A 20,155-nucleotide genomic window follows, 5' to 3' on the forward strand; every position below is an offset into this window, starting at 1 on the left:
GGTGTGGCCTTGATTGTGGGGCTGGCTAGGTATTCCCTTGTCTGTCTTCATCCCTCCTGTCCAGCTACTCACTTAGGGCTTTCTGTGGGCTTCTCAGTTGTACATCATCTGTCTATGCCAGTCTCTCCCCTTCTCTCATTGGTGACCATCTCACCAGTATATGGTATATAATTGACAAAGCCTCTTCAGGTACTAAAGCTCCCCTGAGCTTCTTGGTAGCTCTGTCAGGAAGACCACATATTCCCTAATTGATATGAAACTGAGGCTTGGTGATTTTGGGCAGCCTACTTGTAAATTGGGTGATAAGAGGAACAGCTGGGGTTGGAGCCTAGAGCTTTTGACCTCCAAATCTTGTGCTTACTACTTTGCCAGAGATTCTTCTCCCCTGGTTTTTCCTGGGGAATGCGTTCCACCCCATGCATAAGCTGGGGATGAATGGCCTTGCAGAGAGGTGGAATCCTCTGTCTGATCACCATTAACCTGGATCTGGTTAGGACAGTGTCCCCAAGGGGCAGGCTTGGGATCCTATCCTTTGCCACCCTGTTTGCGGGTCCGAAGGCCAGCAGAGGGCGCAGTGGGCCTGGGAAAGGTCTGCTGTTTCTGCTTTGTTTTGTTTTGAAGTGGAAATGTGTTTTAAGTGCTACACGGTCATTTTTTTTTTTTTAATCCAGAAATACACATTTGTACAGGCTCACTTAATCTGAACCTTTGGGGCCAGATGTGCTTTGAAACTTGGAAAAAATTTCAGAATTTCAGAATTTAGGAAAGTTGCCTCATAATACTTTGTATTAAGTAACACTCCAGCAAGGTTTGGGATAACATCTTATGATCAGATACCTGAATGTTTTTGCATTGAAATATTGGAATATTCACTCCCAAGTGGGATACCTGGGTGTATGTCAGTTTTGGCCAGGTTATGATGCAAAATGAGTTTTTCCCCCCTAAGACTTTTGATGGTCAAGCCTTCTTGGGTTTTGGGATTTGGGACAAGGGATTTTTTACCTTTGTAAAGAAGGAAGGTGAAGGAAAATCACCTGTGATACCACCACTTAGAGATAATATTTTGTTGTTTGGCCTTCCCAGTTTTGTGTGCATATATGTCTGTATACGTACATACGTATAGATGTGTGTAAACATATGTGTGTATGTATATTTTCTAAATGTGTTCAATCACAAATGAGGTCATACATTGCACACATTTTGCCTTACACTCCTTAGAATTACCCAGCTATATGTGGGGCTCAGGATCTAGATTCTTTACAGTCACTCCCTCTTCAACATCTCCCCTCGGTGAAAGTCCTTGAAGTTGAGCCAGATTATCCACCCAGGCACTTACTGGGTCTGGGCTTCTGGCTGCCTACAAGGTCAGCAAGGGTCAGAAGGCAGATGGGGTTTCTGCTGTCAGGGCACCTGGGACCTCTCTGGGAGCGAGTCCAGCAACTGATTCCCTGAAAGAAAGGGTTTCTTGCTCCAAGTGTATGGAGTATCCAAGAAGGGCCAAGAACTTTACCTTGCCCAGTGTCTGCCAGTCATCTGGGCCCCTCTGGAGCTTGAGGAAGGGCCCTGGGGAGGTGGTGCAGGAATTCCCTGTTGCTGACCCCCACCTCTTCCCTCCAGCAGGAGCACTGGTTTGAAAAGGCCCTACGGGACAAGAAAGGCTTCATCATCAAGCAGATGAAGGAGGACGGCGCCTGTCTATTTCGGGCTGTAGGTGAGTCTGTGCCTCAGCCCTTAAAGGGCCTAGGGCTGCCCCTGAGTTGTGTCCCAGTTGTCAGGAGTAGACACCGAGAGAGGTTTGAGGTGGAGTAGGCTAATTTTATTATGGTCTCTAGGCCCCAGCCTCAAATTAGTGTCCTGCCTCTATCCCTGGGTCATGAGAGAGTCTGGTGGTGCAAGAGTAATAATAACAGGAGTGATAGTAATAAAGAACAATAACATCAATTAGGGACAGATTGCTCTGCTGACACTATAAGAAATTGTTTTAATACTCTACCAAGCTAGGTGAGCATAGGAACTATCATTGCTTCCATATTTCAGATGGGGAAAGTAGCTCAGGGTCACACATATATTATGTGGTAGATTAAGCATTTGGATCCTGGAATAGATGGGTCTGAGGCCCATGCTCTTAACCACAGCACATTGCTGTCATTCTGAGATATAGAATACCTGGGTTTGCACCCAGACCCTCTATTTCTGGTGTATTTGGGGTTTCCATTCCTCGTGTGTATGTGTGTGTGTGTGTATGTGTATGTGTATGTGTCTATCAAGCTAGATATTTAGTTTTATTTTTTAACTTAAACAAAAGTAAAATAGTGAACCCTTATGTACGCATCATCCTGCTTCAGAGTAGTCATCAACACATGGCTAGCCTTGTTTCATCCTCACCCACTCTTTCTCACTCCCTTGAAACAAGAGTATTTTTAAATAAACCCTGACATTGGATCATTTCATCTGTAAATATTACTGTATGCTTCTCTGACAGATATAGACTTGCTTTCTTTTTCTTTTTTTTTTAGAGAGAATTTTTTAATATTTATTTTTCAGTTTTCAGTGGATACAACATCTTTATTTTTTATGTGGTGCATGCCAGGCGAGCGCGTTACCGCTTGAGCCACATCCCCAGCCCCCAGGCTTGCTTTCTTAACATAATCAAAATGCCATTATTGTACCTAACACAATTAATAATTTAATATCATCTGCCAGCCAGCCTGCGCTGGATCTTTGTGGTCTTTCTAGCTCTGAATGTGAACCCAACAAGAAGTCATGAGGTCCCATGCCATTAAGGGAAACTGGGAATATTGTAACCTTTTCCTCTCCCAAGAAGTGCCCTCTGATAGGAATCAGAAGACCTGGGTTCTAGTTCTAGCCCTCATAAGAGCTCTTTGGCCCTCAGCCTCTGTTTCCCAATCTTTGAAGTGGTGGTGTTTTCAAAGGTTCTTCAAATTCCTTCTGTATAAGCTATTTTCTCTGTTTCTGGGGACCATCCATATCTACTGGTGGGTTAGACTGGTTCAGGCAACACTCGTGGCTGTGCCACTGATTCTTGGTGTGACTTTTGGCAAGTAGCTCTTTCCTAAGCCTCATTCTTAGCTGGAAAATGGGGCTAAAAGACCCCACAGTTGTATTGGTTTAATGATATTACTTTTGGTAAATCCCTCTAGTACCTGACACATAGTAGACCTTCATGGAACAATGGCATTGATAAAGCCCAGATACTGTTTTCAGTGGTGCCTCAGAGTCAAAAATTTTGAAAGGGTCTGGGGAGGACTGGTTACCTTTCCCTAATAACCAAGCAGAAGCAGTCTAGGCAATAATATGTTCTGTTGGGCTGGGAGAAAAACCCAGTCTTTTTATCTCTCTGGCTAAAGTTCTCCCTAGGATGTTTCCTAGAGAAAGATCCGTGGGTTTGGGAGCATTTTGGGGAAAAAAAGATAAAGAATAGGTGGTGGGTTGTTAGAGGCCAGGCCCTGTGTCAAGAACTTGGGCTGGCTAAGGGCAGTGTTGCACACCTGTAATCCCAGCAACACAGAAGGCCAAGAAAGAAGAATCACAAGTTCAAAGCCTCAGCAACTTAGGCCTTAAACAACTTAGTGAGACCCTGTCTCAAAGTAAAAAAACAAAAAAGTCTGGGGATATGGTTCAGAGTGGTTAAATACCTCTGGGTTCAATCCCCAGTACCAATAAAAAGAAAAAAAAAAAAGAACTTAGGATAGATGTAGGAGAAGCAGGGTGGTGGCTGGTAGGGTTAAGCATCTGAGTCTTGGGTAATCAGTGAAGTAGTCCTTGGAGCTAGTGAGAATCTAGTGTGTGCAGTAACCCATATCAAGATCAGTGTTTGCCCAGGTGTGGTGGTGTATGCCTATGATCTCAGCTATTTGGGAGGCTGAGGCAGGAGGATAGCAAGTTTAAGGCCAGCCTTAGCAACTAAGTTAAACCCTGTCTCAAAAAGTAAAAAAGGGCTGGAGGTGTAGAGGACTCTTGGATTCACTCCCCAATGACCCCCACCATACACACACAAAACAGTGTACATGCATATGTATCTATCTGGCTATTTTCCCCAAACACAACCCCCCACACACACACACACTGGTGCCTTCCAGTAAGGGGCCCGAGCTTACAGGAAGAGCTGACCACAGCAGGTTGAAGGCCTTTCCTTATCAGCACTATGGCTACACATTTCCCCTGACTGGGCTGCCCTCAGCTTTTCTCTGTAAAACCTCAGAAGTCCCAGGGCCTCTCCCAGAAGTACGTAGGCCCTGGTCTCTAGGCCTCATTTAGAGGTTTCCCTGGTGCAGAGTACACAATACATGTGCCTGGGAAGGGGACTTTGTCCCCAGGCCTTTTGTCCCCTCCAGGTTTCTAGTCTAGCCTCCGCAAGGACAGATGGTAGTCATCTTAGGCTCTGGTGTGAAGGTCTGCAGGCTCTGACTTCCTGCCATGCATTGAATAGTTGGAAGGAATATATAACTGAGGGTTGGAGTTGGGTATGCTGCAAACTTAGAGGTCACTATGTTTTTTCCTTGACTACTTTTGTGTATCAGGCATTCAGCTTCATTCTTTATGCTTACTGAACAACTAGCAGGAGCAGAAAGGAATCTGCTTGAACATGGATCCATGTATATTGGATTTAATGCTGCTCTCTGTGGCCTAATAAAATAGTAAGCAGTCTTTCTCGGTGTGTCTTGCATGTAACACAGGCCAGAATAGCTGCTGGCTTACCAATGGCAGTGCTCCCATTTTTGGCAGTGACTGCATCTTTCAAAGGTTTTGTAAGTTTACCTTTGAGTACAGGTGATTTGAATTGTGAAACCTGTACTGTGGTACGGGGTAGACTTGTTGGTTTTGTTTTAGGAGGTCTGTACCCTGTTTTCCTGGCTATACCTGTAAATGGTGGCCTAGCAGCCAGGTATCAGTCAGCCCTGTTACCAGAGAAAGGAAACACATCAACTTACTGGATTAAAGTGTCTAAGCCTATCTTCAGAAAGATGTTATTTCCCATTTTACTTCAGACTATGTTTGCAGCATACCTTGGGTCTACACAATATAAAATACTTATAAAGGCCTTCAGTTCCCTGAATCTGGCCTAGAAATTCACCAATTTTGAGCAAATGTGTATACAAAATAAAATTGTAGAGATTAAAAAACAATCTGGATTATTACCCCATGAGACAGGTGAGAAGATGGAGAGTCAGGAGGGTTGGGGGTGCAGCTTAGTGGTAGAACACTTGCCTAGCATGTATGGTGTCCTAGGTTTGATCCCTACCATGGCCAAAAAAATGGAAATGGCAAGCTTAGTTATTAGTGGAAGAGCTGGTATGGGAATCCAGAAGTGTCCAAAGGACACATTCTTTCTATGATCTTAGGAATGAACCATAGCTTCTTAGCTTGGTTGTCATCTGACTGAGTGACTTTGTGTTCTCTTTTTTAAAATATTTTTTAGTTGTCAATAGATCTTTATTTTATTTATTTATATGTGGAGCTGAGAATCAAACTCAGGGCCTCATGTGTGCTAGGCAAGTGCTCTTCCACTGAGCCACAACCCCAGCCTATGACTTGTGTTCTTTGGGAGATGGTGTCTCACTATGCTTTCCAGGTGATCTTGAACTCCTTGGCTCAAGCAATCCTCCTTCCTCAGCCCCCTGAGTAGCTGGGACTACAGGTATATACCACAATGCCTGACTTGGCTGTGTTCCTTGACTTTTGGACTTTATCTCTTCTAGCTAGGAGCATGTAACTCTCTACTGTTGGGAATCCCAAGGCAGGTGGCCTTCTGCCTTCTGTTTTGCCTCTGAGGTCTGGGTATACCCTGTGTGAACCAATATCATCACTGCACCCAGTTCTCTTCCACCTCCACCATATTCGTGAGCAGCAGCAAAGGCTTGGGTGGAGTAGAAATGGTAGTCTGAGTCTCAGATGTATCCTGTGGCCCACCTTGCCCCTGCTATGCTCAGATAATCTCCTCCTAGAAATGTGAGTCTGAATCTCTCGCCCTCCCTCCCTTTCTCCATGTGGCTTTGACTCAGCAGAAACCTCTGTCTCTGGCCATGACTCTGGTGCTGGCCTCCAATCGATTAAAGTAGAGACCACATAGATGTGTCTGTGTGGGCTGTGTTATGGCAGTGAGTCCCCAAAACACTCCTCTGGGTCGTTTTGGTCTTGGAACATGGACCATCAGTACTAGAAGGGGTGGATCTTGGATCACTTTTGATTGTATTATAAATGGGGAGGTTGAGGCCTCAAGAGAAAGCCAGAACCCTGTTCTATCTAGTTCATATAGCCAGTGTTAGAACATCAGTGTTTCAGTTTGAATCAAGCCACAGAAGATTCCCATGGGCCACTTCCTGTAACCAGCTTCCTTTGACCTTTTTCTACCCTGTATCCTTTCATATTTTCATCTTTGCCACTGGAATCTTTGAGCAAAGGAGCAGATATCTCAGAGACCAGGCTATTGAGGTGGCTGAGTTCCTCTGTTTTTCCCTGCCAGGGTGTGTTGATTGGGGTAGAGGGGCTACAGCCTAGATTATATCACAGCTGCTTGACAGGCTGTTGAGAACTTTTTCCTGGCTTCTTTTTGCCACTGTGCAGCCAGGGTTCCCACTGGAGTAGGACAGCAGTGGAGAACAGACAGGGTAGCTGTCTCCCACTGCTGCTGTGTGTACCCACGTTTGTGTGGTTTGTTTTTAGGTTCCTTGCAGACACCAAGCTTCCTTTTCTGTCCTTAGTGGAACTTACTGAGCTCTTCTGGCAGGCAGGCTGCAACCTGGGGAGTAGGAGGTTCCCAGGCACCTCTAAAGCAAATGGGAGGGCCATGTACTTAAAGCCCTTTAGAAAGATAATCCGGGTTCTCTTGTCTTGCATCTCCACATAAGTCTAGGCAAATATTGGTTACATTTTAAGGAACCTGAGGAAGAAGGGCTTCCCCCAGGCAGCAAGAGTGAGAGGTTGAAGCAAATCTGTTAGAGGTATTAGTCATTCCCTCTCCCCTGGCAAAGACTTGAGAAGGAAGTGGGGCTGGTGGTTCCTGAGTGTTTGCACAGCCTCATATTGTGTCCACCTTTCAGTCTTCCCTGGTTGGTGGCAAGGTCATCTACTTGCTACATGTGATAGTTTTCTGTTGTTGTGGGGTTTGTTGTGTTTGTATTTAGTCTCAGAGATTACCTTTGGTAGGCCCTGCTGGCTGTATTTGGCTACTCACATGCATTTGGATACTGCTGTATGCTCAGAGAAGGGAAAGAAGAGTGAGTGAGTGAGTGAGTGAGAGAGAGAGAGAGAGAGAGAGAGAGAGAGAGTGTGTGTGTGTGTGTGTGTGTGCGCGCGTGTGTGTGTGTGTGTGTAGGATAAGATTCATGCAGACCTCTGGCCCTAGGGAAGGATACAGCCCCTGATACTTTTAATGTGCCCATTCCCAGGCCTTTCCTGGGTTCCAGCTGAGTTTTGCTTGTGCCATGGGGGAATTGAGGCCTGGCCCTTGAAAGCAAGGTGGCTAAGGAGACAGCTGACTGGCTTGGGTAGGGGGTGGTAGTATCACTTGAAGCCAGCAGTTATCCCTTAACAGCCTGGCCTCATCTTCATCCGTCCCCCCCTTTTCAAATGTGTAATCTTGGCCCAGCTGTGCCATGTTTCTGTGTCATTGTCCCTCCTGGGTAAAGGAGGATATTTTTTTTGGCGAGGATCAAATGAGTTGGGATTGTGAAAAGTCTTTGGTGGAACCAATTGTATTGTGCTGAGGATTTCTGAGCCCTGTTTTTTGGATGGGAACAGAGGTGGGGTGGTGGGGGACCCCTTCCAGCTGGACCCTGGGAGGGGAGAGCAGGTGCAGATGGCCAAGTGCAGCGTCAGCAAGAGGAGGAGTTTCAGTTTCTATCAAAACAAGCTCTCTGAATTCCCCTACCCCTGCAGGTCCATTGGGCCACTCTTTCCCCCACCTTGGATCCCCTGCAGGGAAGTCCAGCCTGGCCCCCAGCCCCATGTGCCAACCTGCTGGGAGGAGGAGGGCTTTCCATAGGAAGGAGGCGGGGCTAGGAAAGTCAGAAAAGCTAATCCATGTCAAGTTCTTGCAATGTTCTTGCCTGTGACAGATGGAAGCTTTTCCTGCTTTTATCATTGAAGAAATCCTGCTCTCCTTTGTTGGGCAGGCACTGTTGCCTTTTCCTTGGTTCAGAGATGCAATTTTTCCACATTAATGATTCCAAAATTAGGATATTAGCTTGTAATCAGTGTGGAGGGGTTTGTCCCAAAAGCTGTGATAAGTGTGGAAGTATTGTAACTTGCCCATACTTTAGGACTGGGTTTAGGAAGCCTGTCTTATTAGTTTGATATGAATTTGGTTACTAAATTTTTTCTTCCTTTTTTTTGGGGGGTGGGGGTGCTGGAGATTGAGTTCAGGGCTTCACACATGCTAGGCAAAGTGTTCTACCACTGAGCTAATTTTTCCTAGAGCATGTTTCTAAAGTTTTTTGTTTTTGTTTTTTCTTTTTAGTACCAGGGATTGAAGCCAAGGGTGCTTAACCACTGAGCCACATCCCCAGCCTTTGTTTATATTTTATTTAGAGCCAGGATCTCACTGAGTTGCTTAGGGCCTCCCTAAATTGCTGAGGCTGGCTTTGAACTTGTGATCCTCCTGCCTCAGCCTCCTGAGCCACTGGGATTAAAACTGTGTGCCACCATGCCTGTCTTGGTTTCTAAACTTTTGAATGAAATGTTCAGAAGGTAGGCCTGTAGAACTTTGGATTCAGTAAAGGAAGAGAATCAGTCTTGCTTGCAAGAGGGGGGTCAGCCTGGGCTCTGCATTTGGGGCTTTCCTCTGGTGGAGGAAGTGCAACAGAAATGAGGAAGGGCTTAATAAGCATTTCCGGCAGCATTCTGGCTGACTCGTGGGTGGCTAGCAATATTATGAAGTCATTGTCATCATGACAAATGGTGCTCCTGTTTGTTGACCATCTCCTGTGCTTCAGGTACTTGGCAAATCTTTCCATGTCATCTTACAACACCTGGTGGGTAGAAAAAGAGTTACAGTCTCTACTTTATGAGTGATGGCATTTTAGCCCAGAGAGACTGCCTTGTCCAGTGCCACACACCTAGGAGGTGTCAGGGCCTTTCTGCCAGGCAAAGGGATCAATGGCAAGGAAAGCGGGGAGACCCTCATGGGGTTCTCCCCTAGCTCCCTTTCCTGTCCCACCATCTCCCCTCTTTTCCCCCATTTTCCCACATCTGGCATCCAACTATTGCAGATAGATCTCCCAGGCCTGCCAGTGAACATTGACCCTTCTGTAGGAGATATGTATTCTCCAATACCTCCGCCTGTCTCCCTGAGCCTGGTGTTAGACCCCTGTGTAACTCTTTCACTCCCATCTCAGTTCCTGTTTACTGCAGCTGCAGATAGCACTGCCTCCAGACACCCCAAGCTCAGCCTACAGAAATAGCTCCTCCAGCAGCCTAGGGCAGCCACAGCGGTCTCTGTGGTCCTGGCTTCTAAGAAAGGCAGCAGCAGGGGGCCCCCAGCCTGTGTGCAGGACATGTGACTTGCTGGAAGTGCTGCTGGGGGGGGGGGGGAAGTGTGGCCACAGAAGCCACATCCTTGTTTACATCAGTGAAGGGGCTACCCCTTCCCGCCTTTATAGTCCCCACCCCCAACTCCTCAGTTCTCTTTACTTTTAGGAGGATTTGAGAGACATGGGCCTGGGTTCTATCTCAGAGTAGCCTTTGTCTCTTTATCACTCAGAACCCTCCTGTGAGGGCAACAAAGGATTTCTTCTGGCAGGTCTTCAGAGAGGTAGACTGCTGGGCATGGAAGAGCTCTGCAATGTTCCCTTTGTGCCCTGACCCTGTGCCCCAGGGAGATCCCATCACAGCAGTGGCCCCTCTGGGGAAACAAAGGGAAATTCCCTCTTTGTGGCAGCCGGTGAATATGAGGCTTACCTAATCTTCAAGTCCACTTTAATTTCCTAGGGAGAAGCACTCCCTGCCTGCGGCCCCAAACTATCTGTTCAGCAAACTGTCCCTGATTTCCTTTTCTTTATTGGCACAGGGCTGGGGGGTGGGCTTAAGTGGGAACTGCCTCTTGCCTTCAGTAGGACTGTGCTTAGGCTGAAGTCTTGTTCACACTTTTTATGAATGTGGTGATAGAGGTGCCCTGAGTGTGTATGTGGGGACTATGCTGAAGAACAGTTTTTTTTGGGGGGGGGCAGGTATATAGCTCCATGTTAAAGGGCTTACCTAGCAGGTGCATAAGGCCCTGCCCCACAAGAAAAGGAAAAAGAAGAAAAAATATAAGAACATATTGATGTTTGAGAAGTGGGCACTGAAGAGGATGGGAAGAATGTTCTAAAGAGAGGGAATAGCATGTATGAAGATCAACAATAGGGGAGAAGGAACCTGGTTTCTTCTCCCCTTAGTTGGACCAAGTCCTGTGGCACCTGGATCATTTGGGCCACAGGCTGCTTTTCCTGAATTAGTCTGAATTTAGGTGCATGTGTGTGTCTTAAATTTCTTAATAGACTGTGTGTTCCTGCAAGGATTTTACTAAGTCCAGTTACCTTTGCAGTATCGCACATTTACGCCTCACCATGAGGAGTCCCTGATTCACTGAGCCACTTCTCTGTCCCAAACCCATTGCTAGTCACTTTATACCTATTGTCTCATTTAATCCCCATGAGAGGCCTGCCAGGTCATCATCCATCTTGTTTACATTTTACAGGTGAGACATACAGAATCTCAGAACACCTAGGTCACTTGACTTTGTCTTGCCGGTTAGCTAGCTCACTAGTATCTGAAAGAGATGGGCCAGATCTATTTCCTTTCTCATTACCTTTTCTTTTTGAGGTGCTGGGTGGTGAACCTGGAGCATTATGCTTAGCATACTCTATCTCTAAGCTGAACCACCGAGCTATACTTTGTTTTTAACCTATAGTGGCCATGCTCACTCCTCAGAGTGGGAAAAACTGAATTCCTGAGTTGACTGTCATGGACTGACCCTTTGTGACCTAGAGCAAGTTACAGACTGACCCTGAGCCTCAGTGTCCTCATATAGGTGGGAGTGTGGAATGGATGGTGCCTGAGGCCAATGGTTAGACTTAGATTGTTGTTGATTTGTTTCAGCAGTCAGGCATGCCTTAAAACAATCATCTGTCTGAGAGATGATCCCATTCCAGCCAAGGGCAAGAACTCTACAGGCCTTGGGGTAGGAAAGGGAGTTTTCCTCATCCTCCAGCCTGCCCCCCCCCAAAAGATGTTCTTTGACTTGGAACTCTTAACTAGTGGCAGATCTGATCCCAGCCTTTCTTTTGTCCCCCCTAGCTGACCAGGTATATGGAGACCAGGACATGCACGAAGTTGTACGAAAGCACTGCATGGACTATCTGGTGAGACCGTGGGCAGGCCTTGGGGTAGAAGCAGGGCAATAGTATCTCCTTTGCATGCAGACCTTCATCTTGCAATCTGTTGTGCAGATGAAGAATGCCGACTACTTCTCCAACTATGTCACAGAAGACTTTACCACCTACATCAACCGAAAACGGAAAAATAACTGCCATGGCAACCATATTGAGATGCAGGCCATGGCAGAGATGTACAACCGTCCCGTGGAGGTGTACCAGTACAGCACAGGTACTTCTGTAGTGGGTAGGTGAGGGACTAATGGTGCCTCATCTGAACCTGCCATACCTGGCCCCCTGTGGATGCTCCCTCTTTGTCTTTCTCTGCAGAACCTATCAACACATTCCATGGGATACACCAAAATGAGGATGAACCCATCCGTGTCAGCTACCATCGGAACATCCACTATAATTCAGTAGTGAATCCTAACAAGGCCACCATTGGTGTGGGGCTGGGTCTGCCATCATTCAAACCAGGGGTAAGTTGTTCCCTGTGCCCAGTATGGCTGTGGATATGGAGTCTTGGTTCTGCCCCTAGCCCACAAAAATGTCCTGTCTTCTCTGTCATTCTCCTGTGAGGTCTCACCTCTGTATGAAATTAGAGAATTACAGTAGATATCTCTCAGAGTTCATTTGTGGTCTTTATTTGCCTGTCCATGAGCTATCTTACCCATCTTGTATGCCTGTTGATGGCTGGCATTTTAGGATGTAGAATCCTGTTTGGGAACAGTAAGCCAGGACATGTTTGATGTCCCCATGGATTTTTCTCCTTGACTCAGAAGTTACAGATAGCAGGGGGTCACAGAAACTTGGAATGTTGTCCTGGCCCACCACTTACTGACTGTGTCTCCTAGGGCAGATTGTATAAGCACTCTGGGCAGAAGCCTGACTGATACACAGAAAGCACTTCCCACTGGGCCTGGGACCTAGTAGGTGTCAGAAGGTAGCTTTATATTTTTTTTTAGCACATGCTGATGCTCATGTTCATTCATATTCTCTCCCTCTCTCTCATCAATAGTCATCAACTGAGGATTTTGAGGTCTTTTATTCAGGTTTCACTTCCTACAAACAAAGTGCTTCTGCCTCATTTTAGGAAATACCTTAACACCAACAAACCCTCCAGCACAGGGGATTTTTTTGTTTTTGTTTAATTTTAAATAAACAATTTTAGAAAAATCTTAGGTTTACATAATCATTGTGAGGATATTACAGAGAGTTTCCATATGCCCCACTGTCATTATCATGTTATAGTACATTTGTCATAATTAATGACCCATATTGATGTGTTGTTAAAGACCAGACAATTCAGATTACTTCAGTTTTCCCATGATGACCTTTTTTCTCTTCTAGGATCCTATCCATCATATCACCTTACTTATTTAGTTGTCATATCCCTTTAGTTCCTTGTGGCTATGACAGTTTCTCAGAATTTCCTTGTTTTTGATCTGTTTATCAACCCTGTAAGTTTTTCCTTTTATTTAATGTCATAAAATTGGAATCATGCAATAGGTATGTAGCTGTATTAAAAAAATACTTAGTTTTAGGTGGACACAATATCTTTATTTTTTATTTTTATGTGGTGCTGAGGATCGAACCCAGTGCCTCATGCATGCTAGGCGAGCACTCTACCACTGAGCTACAACCCCAGCCCAGTATATAGCTTTTTCAGGTTGTCTTTTGCACTTCACACTATGCATTTAAAATTCATCTATGATTTCCCCTGGTTTCACTGCTCATTTTCTTTTTCTTTAAAAATTTAAATGTTTTGGGGCTGGGGATATATAGCTCAGTTGGTAACATGCTTGCCTAGCATGCACAAGACTCTGGGTTCAATCCCCAGCACCACCAAAACAAAATTTGAATGTTTTGGCCTGAGGATGTAGTGCAGAGGTAGAACACTTGCCTAGCAAGCAAGAGGAGGTCCTGAGTTTAGTCCCAAATACTGCAAAGTGTTTTTAAAAGTATTTTAATTGTTTGGAACAGTTTAAATTTACAGAACAATTGAAGAAGACAGAGTTAACATTTAACCCCACCCCCTACAGTTTTACTATTATGAACATCTCTGGTGACTCTGGCACATTTGTTACAATGTGTGAATCAATACAGTATTATTAACTGAAGTCACTATGTCTCCTTCAGTTGCTTTGTCTGTGACAGTTTCTCACACTTTCCTTGTTTTGATGACCTTGACAGTTTTAAGAAGTACAGGTCCAGTGTATTGTAGGAAGCTTCACTTATGGAATTTCTCTGATGTGGGGGTTTTTTAAAGAATTTTTTTAGTTGTAGTTGGACATAATACCTTTTATTTATTTATTTATTTATTTATTTTTATGTGGTGATGAGGATCTAACCCAGCGCCTCACACGTGCTAGGCAAGTGCTCTACCATTGAGCCACAATCCCAGCCCCTCTGATGATATTATGATTAGACTGGGGTTGTGTCTTTGGGGAGGAAGCTCACAGAGGTAAAGTGTCATTCTTGTTACATTATATCAAGGACATATACTGACTATGGCTATGGATGTTGTCCTTGATCACCTGGCAGAAGTAGTGTTTGTCAGGTTCCTACACTATAAAGTTTCTCTTTCCCACCACTTTCATACTGTATTGTGTGGAAGGAAGTCACATTTAAGGAATGAGGACTACCTTCTATCTTGCTTGGGACTATTTGGAATTCTTTTGATTGAGAGATCTCTTATTTCCATTTATAAATTTATTCAATAACCCGTTTATATTAGTATGCACTTAAGGGTTATAATACAACTTGATTTTAATTATCTTGTTACTCAAATTGTTCCATATTTTTTGTGTGTGTGGTGCTGGGGGTGGAACCAAGGTCTTCCAAGCTAAGCAAGAGCTCTACCACAGAGCCACACACAACCCCCCCCCCACCCCTATTGCAAAGTTTTTTTTTTTTTTTTAAACACTTCCTTACTTTTTGGTGCTATGAGGTGTTCCAGGTTCATCTTTTATATTTCCTGTCCTAGTCCTAGAAACAGCCATTTTTCCAAGGAGCCCTGGAAATATATATGTGTGTATACTAATCTGTATATGTATATACACATATAATCTATGAGTGTTTCTGTATATAACCATCTGAATGGACAGTAATCTTACACATGAGGGTTTTAAAAAACTTTGTGATATATGGACACAATACTTTTTAAAAATTTATTTTTATGTGGTGCTGAGGATTGAACCCAGTGCCTCACATGTGCCAGGCAAGCACTCTACCAATGAGTTACAAATCTAGCCCTAAACTTGAGTTTTTATTGATATCTCCCACTTAAATGTTTGCCTTGTGCATTATTTTAGCCTTCTACCATTGTTCATCAGTAAATTCTTACTCCACTGGTGAGAAAGCCTGGCTTCACTCGTCAACCATTCGCTAATCTGCTACTTGAATAGAGCACAATGATATGCACAGTTCCTTTTGTCTTTGGTTTTACAGATTCCATTCATTTCCAAAGTGATTTGGGCCTCCAATCTCTTCCCCAGGTCCTTGCATACATTTGTAATTCATTTGTGAATTCTTTTGTCACATTCTGCATTCCTTGGTGGAATTTCCCCACCTCCTAATTGATTGTTTTTTTTTAATCAGCATACATTAAGCGTTAGCCTTTGTTTTGTAAATTTCGAGGGGTTTTGACAAATGCTTAACAACTTCATGTATCCATGCATTACAAGATCATTTGGAGTAGTTTCATCACTCTTAAAATTGCCTATGCTCCTTATGTTTGCTTCTCCCTTCCTCCCCTTCCTGCAACCATTGATCTGTTTATTGGCCGGTATTGCCCATTTCAGAATGTCAAGTAACTGGAATCATACATATGTAGCCTTTTTTTTTTTTTCTTTAAGAATTAGGGTTGTAGAATTAGGGCCTCGCAAGTGCTAGGCAAGCGCTCTACCGCTAAGCCACAACCCCAGACCAGCTTTTTTTTTTTTAAATATTTTTTTGGTTGTCAGTGAACCTTTAATTAATTAATTGATTGATTAATTTATACGTGGTGCTGAGAATTTAACCCACTGCCTCATATATGCTAGGCGAGTGCTGTATCACTGAGCCACAACCCCAGCCCCCATATGTAGCCTTTTCAAACTGCTTCTTTGGGGCTAGGGTTGTAGCACAGCGGTGGAGCGCGTTCCTAGCATTTGTGAGGCACTGGATTTGATCCTCAACACCACATAAAAATAAGTAAATAAAGATATTGTGTCCATCTACAACAAAAAATATTTTTAAAAACTTCTTTCAGTTATCAGCAAGCATTAAGATTCCTCTATGTTTTTTCATAACTTGTTAGGTCGTTTCTTTCTTATCACTTACTATTCCATTTATGGAGGCATGACAGTTTGTTTTAATCATCTATTGAAAGACAGTCTTGGTTGTTTCCAGCTTTTGATGATTATGAATAAGCTGCTGTAAAATGCTGTACAAAGGTTTTTGTGTGGACATAAGTTTTTAGATCAGTTGTGTAAATAAATTCTTGGAGTGAGATTGCTAGACTATAAGAGCATGTTTTGATTGCAAGAAACTGCCCAAACTATCTTCCAAAATGGCTGCACAGTTTTGCATCTCCACAATAATGAATGAAAATTCCTGTTGTTTAACGTTCTTCCTAGAAATTTATCTTATATTGTTTTGGAATTTAGCCATTCTGGTAGGTGTGTAGCAGCATTGTTGTTGATGGACCTTTATTTTATTTATTTGTATGTGATGCTGAGAATCAAACCCAGTGCCTCACACATGCTAGGCAAGCTCTCTTCCACTGAGCTACAGCCCTGGCCTTTGTGTGTGGTAAGTATACATGCATTAAAATAATGTTAACTAGGGGCTAGGGTTGTGGCTCAATGGTAGAGTGCTTGCTTAGCATGTGTGAGGCACTGGGTTTGATTCTCAGCACTGCATATAAATAAATAAATAAAGGTCGAATGACAACTAAAAAAAAATATTTTTAAAAAATGTTAACTTGGGCTGAGGATGTGGCTCAAGTGGTAGTGCACTCGCCTAGTATGCATGAGGCACTGGGTTCGATTCTCAGCACCACATAAAAATAAAACAAAGATATTGTGACCACCTAAAACTAAAAAAAAAACAAATGTTAACTGAAGTTTCATGAAGCAATATTTAAATTGCTCCTGGAATATACTCTGTTATTTTATATTCAATTTAAAATAAAGTTTTTAGTTGTAGATGGACACTGGACACAATATCTTTATTTTATTTTTATGTGGTGCTAAGGCTCAAACCCAGTGCCTCACACATACAAGATGAGCACTCTACCACTGAGCCACAATCCCAGCCCCTATTATTTCAATTTTTATGATGCTATCATATCTCTTAGCTTGACATGTAGCACGCTTCATACATTGCCCTATCACTCATAGTGTCCACCCCATGCCAGTTCTGTTCCCACCTCTCTAACACAGCCACAAGGGTTCCCCAGCCCCTTACATGCTTGACTACTCCCTCCACTCTGTGTCCACACAGTTCATTTTTCAGGTCATTTTATCTCTTTGACCCATCTAGGCCTATATGAGGAAGGACTTGCTTTGTGAAAAAGGGCCCTTATTGGATGGGACTTACTTTAAGTTAAGGCTTACGCTTGAGGGCACCTACAGCCCCAGACTTATTAGTGCCTCAATTGAGATATCTCACTGTGGGGCCAAAACTTCTGAGCATAGGAGTTTGGAATAACAGGTCTCAAAACAAGTCTGCTTTCTCCCAGTCTCTGATAAGCAAGCAGTCTGCTGAGGAGTGCTTTGTGGGAGTACCTCCCTTCCTCTCTTCTGTTTTCGGGGCCTGTGGGCCTACCTCCCTAAACCTGTTCTGGTTCTTGGCCAGGTTCACCGTATCACCCCATATCCTTACTTCTTTCCCCTTGCAGTTTGCAGAGCAGTCCCTGATGAAGAATGCCATAAAAACATCAGAGGAATCATGGATTGAACAGCAAATGTTGGAAGACAAGAAACGGGCCACAGACTGGGAGGCAACAAATGAGGCCATAGAGGAACAGGTGGCTCGGGAATCTTACCTGCAGTGGCTGAGGGATCAGGAGAAACAGGCCCGTCAGGTTCGCGGCCCCAGTCAGGTAGGTCATGTCATTGGCCTGGCTACGAACCCATTACTTCACATGCTTTGCCCCCAAATAAGCAGGAAAAAAATTAAGCAGTTTTGACATCTGGGAGGAAGAGCAACTCCCAGGCTCGTCTGTAACTTGTCTTGGACCCTAGTTTTGGCATTGTGCCTTAACTCTGAACACTTGTACAGAACAAGCTCTTAAGGAGTCAGGGAAAGCAGCCATTGCTCCTGATAACATGAAGGAGCAATGAATGAAAAACTGCAGAGAGACAAGTTTTATTGAATGCCTTTGTGTGCCAAACTCTGTGCTGAGGAATGCAAAATTAGATCCTGCCTGCTGTGCTTTCAGTGATTCTGTGTGTTAAGGAAGACCCCATTAGTGAGGCCTATGATCCTTGCTGTGACACCAGTGGAGGTAGGGGATCCGGTCACCTCTTCAGAGGAAGGTTGAATTGTTAGGGCAGGGAAAAGGCAGGGCAGACAGGCATCTGAGGAATTACAAGGAGTTCAGAGTGATGGTAGATGTTGACAAGACCTGAATAATTTGTTCAACAAACATTTATTGCAGGTCTGTGCCAGGAGGTATTATTGTCAGTGAATGAGGATATGTTGGTGAACCCAGCAGACCAAGATCTCTGTTGGTGTGAGGCTTACATTTAAAAAAATTTTTTTTTTAGTTGTAGATGGACATAATACCTTTACTTATGAATTTTTTATTTATTTTTAAATTTTGTATTCTTATTTATTTTTTAGTTGTTGGTGGACCTTTATTTTATTTATTTGTATGTGGTGCTGAGAATTGAACCCAGTGCCTCACGCGTGCTAGGCAAGCGTGTTACCACTGAGCCACAACCGCAGCCCATGCCTTCATTTTTTAAAATATATTTTTAGTTGTAGATGGACAAATACCTTTATTTTATTTTATGTGTGCATGTATGTATGTGGTGCTGGGATTGAACCCAGTGCCCTCCCACATGCTCAGCAAGTGCTCTACCACTGAGCCACAACCCTGGCCCCATAATACCTTTATTTTTTTTTATTTTATGTAGTGCTGAGGATTGAACCCAGTGCCTCACACACACTAGGCAAGCACTCTACCACTGAGCCACAATGCCCAATCCCTGATGCTTACATTTTTGTAGTGAAACAAAATAATTTTAATGAATAAATTAGCTGAGAGTTAAATAAATAAACATAAATTAGTTGATGAACAATGTAGAGCTAGGGTAAAGGGGATGAGTAGGTTTGAGTGGGGATAGGTGGAAGTTCACAGTATTAAAACACTGTGGTCAGGAAGGGCTGAGAGCTGGTGAAATTTGAGCAAGAGCTTGCTGAAGGTGAGCTACTCAGCTGAGCACACAATCCAGAGAAGGGAGGGGGGGCTAGCACACCTGTTGTGATTCAGGCAGCCCAGAGGTGGACCAGAGTAGCTGAATGGAATGTAGTGAAGGATAAAGTTGGAGGTGGTGGGGCCAAGTTGTATAGGGGCTTATGCATTCTGAGAGGCAAGAACAATGGGAGGGTTGTGAACAGATCTAAGTTAGGACATAACAGGATCCCCCTGACTGCTGAATACAGAACTGGAATCTGGAGAGCGCGAAACAGGGTACCAGCAAGGAGGAAGCTACTGTTCAGGTGATTGGTGAAAATGCTGGCAGTGGATGGGCTGGGGATGTGGCTCAAGTGGTAACCCGCTCGCCTGGCATGCGCCGGGCGCTGGGTTCGATCCTCAGCACCACATAAAAATAAAATAAAGATGTTGTGTCCACCAAAAACTAAAAAATAAATATTAAAAAATTGTCTCTCTCTCTTTAAAAAAAGAAAATGCGGGCTGGGGATGTGGCTCAAGCGGTAGCATGCTTGCCTGACATGTGTGCGGCCTGAGTTCGATCCTCAGCACCACATACAAAAAACAAAGATGTTGTGTCTGCCAATAACTAAAAAATAAATATAAAAAAAAGGAAAGGAAAATGCTGGCAGTGGAAGTGGTCAGAAGGGATTAGATTCAGGTTCTGTTTTGAAAGAGAGTGACTAGAATTTCCTGTTAGTTGTCTGGAAGGGTGTGAGAGAGTGGGGTTAAGGATTTTAGCCTGTGTCCTGTAAGATGCCCTGTGGTCCAGTATGGGGGGAATGATGGTGCCACACACTGAAGCTGTATCATAGTCAAGATCTGGGGAAGAGAGTGAGTACTTGATGCTTGGGCACAGAATGGACTTGGAAAGTGTTGGTCTTCACTGCTTTTTCCCTCTCCACTGCAGCCCCGGAAGGCCAGTGCCACATGCAGTTCGGCCACAGCGGCGGCCTCCAGTGGCCTAGAGGAATGGACCAGTCGGTCCCCACGGCAGCGGAGTTCAGCCTCATCACCAGAGCACCCTGAGCTGCATGCTGAGCTGGGCATCAAGCCCCCTTCCCCAGGCACTGTCTTAGCTCTTGCCAAACCTCCTTCACCCTGTGCACCAGGTCAGTCTCTTGCTTACAGGATGCATGCTAGGCTCAGGAAGCCTTGTCTGGGTCTTGGGCCCTACCTCAGACTGTCCATCTGCCCCAGGTACAAGCAGTCAGTTCTCGGCAGGGGCTGACCGGGCCACCTCCCCCCTTGTGTCCCTCTACCCTGCTTTGGAGTGCCGGGCCCTCATTCAGCAGATGTCCCCTTCTGCCTTTGGTAAGCCTCCTCTGGGAACAGGGGCCAACTGGAAGTTGGGGAG

At 44.5% G+C, this 20,155-nt stretch overlaps 1 protein-coding gene and 1 pseudogene across 4 annotated transcripts in view; both read left to right on the plus strand.

Annotated features, from left to right (window-relative positions):
- Otud5 (OTU deubiquitinase 5) overlaps positions 1–20,155 on the plus strand; it is a 30,517-nt gene that overhangs the window by 8,796 nt on the left and 1,566 nt on the right. For 3 of the 4 annotated variants that reach the window (XM_077107175.1, XM_077107177.1, XM_077107176.1), the window contains 7 exons: positions 1,618–1,711; positions 11,296–11,360; positions 11,448–11,604; positions 11,703–11,851; positions 17,257–17,460; positions 19,709–19,910; positions 19,999–20,112. In XM_077107175.1, the coding sequence (XP_076963290.1) occupies positions 1,618–1,711; positions 11,296–11,360; positions 11,448–11,604; positions 11,703–11,851; positions 17,257–17,460; positions 19,709–19,910; positions 19,999–20,112 (985 nt within the window). The remainder of the gene's footprint in view (positions 1–1,617; positions 1,712–11,295; positions 11,361–11,447; positions 11,605–11,702; positions 11,852–17,256; positions 17,461–19,708; positions 19,911–19,998; positions 20,113–20,155) is intronic. The other variant, XM_077107178.1, reaches the window with a different exon arrangement.
- Positions 4,561–5,104, plus strand: LOC143639298 (transmembrane protein 126A pseudogene; annotated as a pseudogene).

Source organism: Callospermophilus lateralis, chromosome X (genome assembly GCF_048772815.1).
Source record: "Callospermophilus lateralis isolate mCalLat2 chromosome X, mCalLat2.hap1, whole genome shotgun sequence".
Taxonomy (NCBI): domain Eukaryota; kingdom Metazoa; phylum Chordata; class Mammalia; order Rodentia; family Sciuridae; genus Callospermophilus; species Callospermophilus lateralis.